Source organism: Salmo salar, chromosome 11 (assembly GCF_965601325.2).
Source record: "Salmo salar chromosome 11, fSalSal1, whole genome shotgun sequence".
In the NCBI taxonomy this organism is placed as follows: Eukaryota; Metazoa; Chordata; class Actinopteri; order Salmoniformes; family Salmonidae; genus Salmo; species Salmo salar.
The window spans coordinates 27,588,351-27,598,801 of record NC_138301.1 but is presented as its reverse complement, the minus strand read 5'-3'; the positions used below and the strand labels follow the sequence as shown (position 1 = coordinate 27,598,801).

Sequence of the window (10,451 nt, the reverse complement as noted above, 5' to 3'; positions counted from 1 at the left end):
AATTCCTAAAAATGTACAATGATTATATTTTCAGCACTGTAACAAAGACATTGGGAAATCAGAGACACTGTAAGAAAACAGAAGGGTTAGTGCTATCCGGCGTCCTTGGGATGTTCCTACCCTAAACCCTAAATGTACCCTAGTCTCGCGTTGCCATACCTCCAAAATCACGTCGTTGTCACCGGAAGCCTGGTTCGCGAGGAGGCTACACTAACCTTAACCAAGGATTCTCCGATTGTAAGCGATATTCAGGTGAATGGCATTGGTCTACTAGATACGAAATTCAACAATCGTTTAATAAGGGATATTTTCTACAGGAAGTCTATTCCCTCTGCGATATTTTGTTGGGCTTCATCGTTTGATGTAAACTGGCGCCGTGCTTGGCTCACTCCACACAGATTTATGGTGACCAATAAAGTAAAGGAGATCTCCTTTAAGATAATCCATAGATGCTATCCGTGTAATAGCTTGATTTCTAAATATATATTTGACGTTACCAGTGAATGCAGTTTTTGTGAACTAGAAACTGAATCTATTGAACACTTATTCTGTAATTGTTTATATAGTGAAGTGTTTTGGACTGATGTAAAACTATATCTTAGCCGCAAATTGCATACAACCATTGATATTACTAAGTTTGACATATTATTTTACTACACTGATTCCACAATTGAACGTGAGTATGTCATAAATCTCTTTATTTTATTAGGAAAATCTTTTATCCATAAATCAAAATTTATGAAGAAAAAGCCCCTTTTCTTAATTTTTTTATCTGATTTGGAACAGTACGTAGAATCTTTAAAACGTATACAAAACAATATGTCAAAAAAATGTATTCGATATATGTCTGTATTTTATTTGATATAATAGTTTTTTGTTTTTTTTTCTCTAATTTCTTTGGATTCCCTCTGGCTGTTATGTTATGTTATGTTTATGTTTTGCATGTTACTGTTATTTACAGCAAGTTAAATAAAGATTTGTGCAAACTTAAAAAAAACCTTAACCAAGGATTTGTATAACTTAACCAAGACCACACCCTGTCGTTTCCAATTGGAACAAATAAGTAATAGTGGGAAGAACAAGCAAAGGAGTTGGGCATAGCCAAGCACGAGTTAGGGAGATCCTATTGGCCTCTGCATATTTCCGTTAGGGAACGCAAGTGCGCGTGTGCAATAAGAAACGATACGGTTTCTTACAACTTTGGCAATGGGTAAAGTCTGCATAACATATTGTTAGTTTGGGAACAAAAAACTGTATTGAGATAAAATGTTTAATCGATGAGAAAATGTGAAGAATGTCGGCCAAAATCCATCTCATCACATGTATACATCCGGTGAAATATCTGTCTCATTGTTCTATCTGTGCCTTAACCTTTTAAATTTCAACTTTATAAAGAGAAATAGTAATGGCGTCTTTTTGTAGGCACAATCTCCGCCATGGTTCGGCGTATGTTTTTTTTAATAAACGCCAAAAAATAAGGTCTGGCTGTAAACACAGGTTTGGGAGATTTTATACACTATGAGATAATCTAAGGTGGGTATGTACGTCCCAAGGATGCCGGATAGCGAGGACCCTCACAGAAAGGCCATCATTGCTATATTTTTTTGTTCCGACAGCTGTTTACCCGGGGAATACTATTTACGCGCACAGGAAGAGATGTCAGGCAGTTGTCAGCTGATCTGTCGAAAGAAATGTTTGATGCTAGCAGAAGGATTGTTGTCAGTTAAAAAAAAACGTGTATCTGATTTCAGGATATCGTTTCTCAGTAGCTTGTACTCTGGGGCTTCAACATATAAATATGATGTCGAGCGTTGCCTTCAAGCTGCTCGCTCTTCTTGTTGGTTTGTTATTGATGTCAACACAGGCGACGGATGCTAAGGTAGGTTCAGTTGTTCACATGACTGTTCTCTGCTTTAAATAAATAAAAACTATTTATATTGACATTGTTTAATGCTAGTTGTTGAGTCAGCTGGCTAGTTACTGTAGTTAGCTAGCCAAATATGGATCAGGCTAGTAAGCCATTGATTATCGTCACAAGAAAGGACAAAGTTAGTTAACTATCAAGCTGGTAACCTGCTCTGTACAGTTACTGTAAATGTGATTATTCCACTGGCTGTGTAGGCTTATTTTAGAAGGCAGGCAGCTAGTTATATCACCATTTATGGCATTAAATGTTCTCTGATATCACAGCCTGACCATTTTCCCAACTTTTCCCAAAGAATTCAGGGGATATCCGGTGTAAATGTACCTGCCCACCGTACAGAGACATCGATGGACAGATCTACAAACAAAATGTATCTCTAAAGGATTGGTATGTTGTGTTGTCATGATGTCATTTACAGATGATTACATACTGGTCGGGTTCCACTGCTTAGACGTTGCCAGATCGTACAACACCTGGATAGGTATTTTACCTATCAGCTAACCATACCATATGTTATAACAATCTGTCAATCGATGACAGTCTATGATGTGGCATGCAACCATTTGGTTGATGCATGCAGTGGAACGTGACCACTGTCTGGGTGTGGTGAACATATGGGTTGTCTGATGGATTAGGCTAACTATAATTTTACACTGTCATATGAATGATCTCAAATCATATTTGGAGAACTGTTAGACTTCAACCTCACTGTGCTTTTGAAGACATATTCTGATTTAATTGTATATTTGTTTTCAGTAACTGCCTTCATGTTGTGGAGCCAATGCCAGTTGATGGAAAGGATGTGGAGGCGTACTGTCTGCGTTGTGAATGCAAATATGAGGAGAGGAGTTCTGGAACTATCAAGGTAAGTCTGGGAAATCTACCAACTAGCTAGCCGCGCATGTGCTGTTGCTATCCTGCCATGTGGTAAAGCAGAGAGGAGATGATTCTTCATACTTTCATGTGAATATTTTTGCTTAAATTCCCAACGGCAGAAGGACAACAGGCAAAGTAGGTTCAAATATAATTTTATTCAATGTTCCTGAAACACAGGGAACTTCACGATTTTGGCGATGGGATATCACGCAACGGTGTTGCCCAAGTGGGATAGCATCGGCGCATGTGCTCTGCTACTAACCAGCCAACTCTGTCTATAATTATGGAGCTGAAATGGAGGCAATGGGTTGCAGGCAGCCAAGGCCTAATGAGTTTGACTGCTGAAAACTAATCAAATGGCCACCCGGACTATTTACATTGACCCAACCCTTTGTTTTTACACTGCTGCTACTCACTGTTTATTATCTGTGCATAGTCACTTTACAAATGACCTCGACTAACCTATACTCCCTGCACATTGACTCGGTACCGGTACCCCCTGTATATAGCCTTGTTATTGTTATGTACATGTTACTTTTTGATTGATTTTATTTAGTAAATATTTTATTAACTCTTTCTTGAACTGCATTGTTGGATAAGGGCTTGTAAGTAAGCATTTCACGGTAAGGTCTACCTGTTGTATTTGGGACACGTGTGAAACAACATTTTGATTTGTGTCCACTGTGTTCCAGGTGACTATCATAATCTACCTGTCCATCCTGGGCCTGCTGTTCCTCTACATGGTGTACTTGACCCTGCTGGAGCCCATGCTGAAGAGGAGGCTCTTTGGACACTCACAGCTCCAGAATGATGATGATGTCGGGGTATGTGTGCATGTTGCCCATCCCAACTATAGTGGTGTCCTTTAAGTCAAAGCAGTTGTTGTAGCCATGACATTTTTGTTGTTTGGTTGTGGATCTCGTATTGTGTGACTTGTTGGGGCAATGTATGTGGGGATGTTTTCAGATTTGTCTCATGCTGTAAATCGATTTGATGAATATCTCATAGAGAATTGTGTTCGGAAATGTTTCTGAAAAAGGTCAACTCTAGCTTATCACAATTTCACTGTAATGTCTGTCTCTTGGGTTCAGGACCAGCAGCCTTTCGCCAACGCCCACAACGTATTGTCTCGTTCCACCTCTCGTCCCAACATGCTGAACAAAGTGGAGCACGCTCAGCAGCGCTGGCGGAGGCAGGTCCAGGAACAGAGGAAGTCTGTGTTTGACCGCCACGTGGTGCTCAGCTAAACCCATCCCCAGGAAACAAAAAACCCTGGGTGAAGCAAAAAATATTACTGTGACTGGGTGGTCCTTTTTTTTTGTCTTGTCTGATTCTTTCCCCTGACTTCCGAGCTTCATCCTTATTGGTGTTTTGTACTTCAACTGGACCTGTATTTCCTGAAATGTGATCATATAGCTCTATGTATTCAGGAGGTGATCATAAAGGGTCTCTACATCAGTAGGTTGAAGTGGGGTGTTGCATTTGAGACCTTTGGCTTAAGATAATGCCAGTGTCTGTATGACTTTGTATACTTTTTGATTTAATAATACTAATAGAAAGTTAGATGTTACAGTTTGTAGCCCCTCCAAAAATGGATAATGCGTGCCATTTTGCACAAGCTGATGATAATCTTTGGCTTCTGATAAAGGAGAAACGTCTGACCATATGCACTCTTTTACAGTAATTTTGGCAGCTTCTGATAACAGTAAATGCTTGCCATGTCACCAATGAAATTATGTGAGACATTTGAGGGTAGAGTAAATAAATAAAAAAAATATGCCAAAATGAATCACTCAAGCTAATGAAAATGTCTACAATAAATGTAACAGCTGCTACCTAAACTACAGAAGATGGGAATGAGTTGGAAACAGTAAAAATGTGTAAAATTGTCAAAAAGAATGTTTTTTCAGAAGTGATGTATAAACTTATTTACAACCTTTTACCCTAAACAACAGTTGATGTACAGATGTATGCATTCCATTGTGTGCTGACTGTGGTGTTAACATTCCTGTATCATGTTCTCCTGTAAGGCTAAGTTTAATGTAGCATTTGGGAGACTGTTAGCCTATCATCTGATTGTACATTTAATGTGAACATTATTCCTCTCCTTTGAATATATGTGTGTTACTGTGGTCAGAGCCCTCAGCTGTCACTGGCTAGAGCAAATGGACACCATCTCTGCACCTTGCTCGTTTTGTTTTCAGCTTCTACTCTCCATCTCCAGATTGATTTGACATGACTCAGTAATGAGATCCACCTTTATTCAAACTTTAAATAATTTTCATTGTCTTATCTGTTAGACCGTATTGATACCACCATCTGTCTTTTACATTGATGTAAAAAAATAAAATAATGATCATTTGGGATAGCTTGGTGGTGGTAAAGTGGGTAGAAAATGCTACTGTTGGGTGACCTAATGAAAGTGTTAATTCTGATCTGTGATAACTTCACATTTGAAATACATTTCTGTAATATTTATAATGATTTTGTTTACCGCGGACAATGTCAAATTCCTGGACCATCCTCCAGGAGTCGTACTTCAACATAAAGGGTAAAATACATAAGCCAAAGTTGATGATCGCGTTGATAAGCGCACAAAAACATTACACTAATGCACACATTGATAGGCGCTCAAAAACATTACACTAATGCAGACATTGATAGGCGCTCAAAATGGCAGGTATACTATACCTTCAGAGTTCTATCAATATGATCATTTTAGTACAGGGCTTTGCTATGCATATGGCGATAAACAGGAATGCTACAACGGATGAGACATTTCAATAACCATTAGATTTAAATTGTATTAATGCATTAAAAATCCATCATTCATAATATAACCCAGAGGAAACTAAATCTGAACGAAAATAATCGGTCTATTTCGCAAGTTCACCATTGAACAATAGAACACGAAGTAAAATTACAGGATAAGTTTGCAAATAAAATTGATCTCTAATGACAATATGTTGATATACAAGACAATAGTGATAATTTATTCATTTTTCAATGACTTTTGCAGAGCTGCCATCATCGTTTCCTGTTCTCTCCCCTTTTATTTTTTGTATGCATTGCAGTCCGTTATCCAGAAAAAAAGTAGGCTACGCTCCGCGCAGAAAATTCAGATTTAAGGATACTCTGCAAGAGAGCTACATTTGCGTTGTCAAAGAATGGATTGTTGAAAAATACTCAAATAAGTTCATAAAGGATAAGGTAAGGAGCATTTTCCTTTTAATTTGTTCATAAAGTAAACCCATATATTGTAGTTTTAACTTAATATAATGCATTAACTGTTTTATGAAACTGATTCTTGCATTTTCTGTTTTATGAAACTTGCGTGGACAATAATTCAGAAAATCATAAATAATTGCCACAAAAAGGTTGAGATTTTTTATGAGAGTGAATTGCTGGGTTGATAGAATAACCTACGAACAACAATAGTTTCCCCAAAATAGTTTTATTCAATAAAGTAACCTCAAAAGCAAGTGCTGTACTGTGAACAGAAACTAGGGGGCGCCTTAGGCCTTTTATAGGAACTACCCTAAGTACCCAATCTGGCATCTTAACTGAAATAATAATATATTCATCTTTTATACTATTCTTGCCATTTGAATATCAGTCAATATGGGAGGATTTGGGTGAATTGTTTTTTTCTTTGCAGTATGCTTTTATGGAAGAATTACTTAAAATGTTGCTTCATGCGTGGGGGAATGCAGGCTTCTGGAAGAAAGTAAAAGTATTAGAACTACTCTTTCAATCTAAATTATTGCATGTCCAAGCAAAAACAATACTCCAAGGTACTTCCCTTTAATAGGACCCATCCTGTGTTTTAAGGTCTAGGCTCTTATCTGTCCCTCTTTGGTTAATGACAGACGGAGAGGGTCTGTCTCCCACTAGCGGTTCTAGGGACCCCCTTGTGGCCCCCCTAAATGGGGAGTATGAAATCATTTTTACATAACTAATTTTTGCTATCGTTCTTTTTTTACATCATTATTAGACAGTGGCAACGATGATGATTATGAACATGGTCTTTTGCCTGCTAATTTATTTTTTTAAATTTTTTTTATTACACCTTTATTTAACCAGGTAGGCAAGTTGAGAACAAGTTCTCATTTACAACTGCAACCTGGCCAAGATAAAGCAAAGCAGTGTGACACAGACAACAACACAGAGTTACACATGGAGTAAACAATAAACAAGCCAATAACACAATAAACAAGTCAATGACACAGTAAAAAAAAAAAGAAAGTCTATATACAGTGTGTGCAAAAGGCATGAGGAGGTAGGCAATAAATAGGCCATAGGAGCGAATAATTACAATTTATCAGATTAACACTGGAGTGATAAATGAGCATATGATGATGTGCAAATAGAAATACTGGTGTGCAAAAGAGCAGAAAAGTAAATAAAATGAAAACAGTATGGGGATGAGGTAGGTAGATTGGGTGGGCAATTTACAGATGGACTATGTACAGCTGCAGCGATCGGTTAGCAGCTCAGGTAGCTGATGTTTAAAGTTGGTGAGGGAAATAAAAGTCTCCAACTTCAGTGATTTTTGCAATTCGTTCCAGTCACTGGCAGCAGAGAACTGGAAGGAAAGGCGGCCAAATGAGGTGTTGGCTTTGGGGATGATCAGTGAGATATACCTGCTGGTCATCCCCAATACGGGTGGGTGTTGTTATCGTGACCAGTGAACTGAGATAAGGCGGAGCTTTACCTAGCATAGACTTATAGATGACCTGGAGCCAGTGGGTCTGGCGACGAATATGTAGCGAGGGCCAGCCGACTAGAGCATACAGGTCGCAGTGGTGGGTGGTATAAGGTGATTTGGTAACAAAATGGATGGCACTGTGATAGACTGCATCCAGTTTGCTGAGTAGAGTAATGGAAGCTATTTTGTAGATGACATCGCCGAAGTTGAGGATCGGTAGGATAGTCAGTTTTACTAGGGTAAGTTTGGCGGCGTGAGTGAAGGAGGCTTTGTTGCGAAATAGAAATCTGATTCTAGATTTGATTTTGGATTGGAGATGTTTAATATGAGTCTGGAAGGAGAGTTTACAGTCTAACCAGACACCTAGGTATTTATAGTTGTCCACATATTCTAGGTCGGACCCATCCAGGGTGGTGATATTAGCCGGGTGGGCAGGTGCGGGCAGCGAACGGTTGAAAGCATGCATTTGGTTTTACTAGCGTTTAAGAGCAGTTGCAGTTCACAGAAGGAGTGTTGTATGGCATTGAAGCTCGTTTGGAGGTTTGTTAGCACAGTGTCCAAGGAAGGGCCAGAAGTATACAGAATGGTGTCGTCTGCGTAGAGGTGGATCAGGGAATCGCTCGCAGCAAGAGCGACATCATTGATATATACAGAGAAAAGAGTCGGCCCGAGAATTGAACCCTGTGGTACCCCCATAGAGACTGCCAGTGGTCCGGACAACATACCCTCCGATTTAACACATTGAACTCTGTCTGCAAAGTAGTTGGTGAACCAGGCGAGGCAGTCATTAGAAAAACCAAGGCTATTGAGTCTGCCGATAAGAATACGATGATTGACAGAGTCGAAAGCCTTGGCCAGGTCGATGAAGACGGCTGCACATTACTGTCTTTTATCGATGGCGGTTATGATATCGTTTAGTACCTTGAGCATGGCTGAGGTGCACCCGTGACCGGCTCGGAAACCGGATTGCACAGCGGAGAAGGTACGGTGGGATTCGAAATGGTCAGTGATCTGTTTATTAACTTGGCTTTCGAAGACTTTAGATAGGCAGGGCAGGATGGAAATAGGTCTGTAACAGTTTGGATCTAGGGTGTCACTCCCTTTGAAGAGGGGGACGACCGTGGCAGCTTTCCAATCTTTAGGGATCTCGGACGATACGAAAGAGAGGTTGAACAGACTGGTAATAGGGGTTGCAACAATGGCGGTGGATAGTTTTAGAAAGAGAGGGTCCAGATTGTCTAGCCCAGCTGATTTGTACGGGTCCAGGTTTTGCAGCCCTTTCAGAACATCTGCTATCTGGATTTGGGTGAAGGAGAAGCTGGGGAGGCTTGGGCGAGTAGCTGCGGGGGGGGGGGGAGCTGTTGGCTGGGGTTGGAGTAGCCAGGAGGAAGGCATGGCCAGCCCTTGAGAAATGCTTATTGAAATTTTCGATTATCATGGATTTATCGGTGGTGACCGTGTTACCTAGCCTCAGTGCAGTGGGCAGCTGGGAGGAGGTGCTCTTGTTCTCCATGGACTTTACAGTGTCCCAAAACCTTTTGGAGTTAGAGCTACAGGATGCAAATTTCTGCTTGAAAAAGCTAGCCTTTGCTTGCCTGACTGACTGCGTGTATTGGTTCCTGACTTCCCTGAACAGTTGCATATCTAATGCCTGCAATGCAGTGAAGAAAACGATATGACAACAATAATGTCTAATGTAACTGGCCCCTCTAACAGTACAACTGGCCCCAGCTTGGCCCCCCCCAGTTGAAATGTTCTAGAACCGCCACTGCTGTCTCCTCAATCCCCTCTGCAGTGTCTAAGTGTCAGACTGTAGGAATCGTTTCAAGGCTCATAGAGACTGCATCCCTGCAGGAGAAGCTTCAGTCAGAACCTTCCCAAGGTCTGCCTGGCCATGGTCAGACTAACATTATGGCTGCTGTCTGGAAATACCTTTCAATGCCACTGAAATGCAAGATAATAGAGTGTATAGGTAGGTCCTTGCTGAGCAGTTACTCTCTGTGCTTGAAATTGATGATGGGCTGTTTGGTATGATTTATTCCTGTCTATAACAGTACAAAGATTTCCGATGTTCAGAATGTGAATTATTAGACATCTCTTGAGTAAATACTGTGGTTAGGGAGGGGCACAAGGGAGAATAACTACTTCCATGCATGTGTTTATCCTGTAATTCTTAAAGGCCCAATGGAGCCGTTTTATATCAATATCAAATAATTTCTGAGTAACAATTAAGTACCTTACTGTAATAGATATCCATTAAAATGGGCAAAAATAGTTTTTGTTGCCAAAAAATTATCAAGCTAGAATTTTGCTTGGACTGTCTGGGAGTGGTCTGAGTTGGGAGGGGAAAACTGAAAACTAGCAGTTATTGGCAGAGAGGTTCGGAACTCTCTTTGTTATTTGTCTATTTAGCAATTTACCGCCTGATGATGACACCAGGCAAGCCGAAACTTTCGCCCATGCAAATGCAAACAGGCTGATTAGAAGGTCCTGTGTAGATTGTGTTTTCAACCAAATAACACTGACACTGATCAAATGTTTTCACACTTTTGCAGTATTAGTTTCATCAGCTGTTATACAATATGATACAAAACACAGATTCAACAATATTTTGACTGCACTGGGCCTTTAAGAAAGCATCTGGATCAAGAATTAAGACAATGTACTGGACATTCCTCTACTTTCAGTATATGAGGCTGACAGCTATAATACCATTAGCACATTGAACTAATCAGGATGAAGGCTAATGTGACTGGAGGCTGCCAATTTCCTCCCTGATAACAAATACGGCACAGGATCATGTCCTGAAGTGTTTGCTCAATCCCAACAGTGCTGCAAAACATAGGTGGGTGTTTATTAGAAATAAAAAATAAATCCCATGTGCGGTAGTGACTTTAGATCTGTGGAGATGTGTATTATTTGTACATGGGGACAGCAGTGGCA

The 10,451-nt window shown here is 40.1% G+C and overlaps 2 protein-coding genes across 3 annotated transcripts in view; both read left to right on the top strand.

Moving 5' to 3' along the window:
- The first annotated feature begins 181 nt into the window (after window positions 1-181).
- Window positions 182-5,166, top strand: tmm9b (Transmembrane protein 9B). 2 transcript variants are annotated; one of them, NM_001140190.1, is given in 6 exon segments: window positions 182-237; window positions 1,752-1,879; window positions 2,220-2,311; window positions 2,681-2,789; window positions 3,493-3,624; window positions 3,892-5,166. In NM_001140190.1, coding segments are annotated over 5 exon segments (570 nt in total). In that variant the 5' UTR covers window positions 182-237; window positions 1,752-1,798; the 3' UTR covers window positions 4,048-5,166.
- Window positions 5,167-5,930: 764 nt separating this feature from the next.
- st5 (suppression of tumorigenicity 5) overlaps window positions 5,931-10,451 on the top strand; it is a 90,390-nt gene continuing 85,869 nt past the window's right edge. Inside the window, 1 exon segment of the mRNA NM_001173687.1 lies at window positions 5,931-6,010. The gene's annotated coding sequence lies outside the window, so the exon portion shown is untranslated.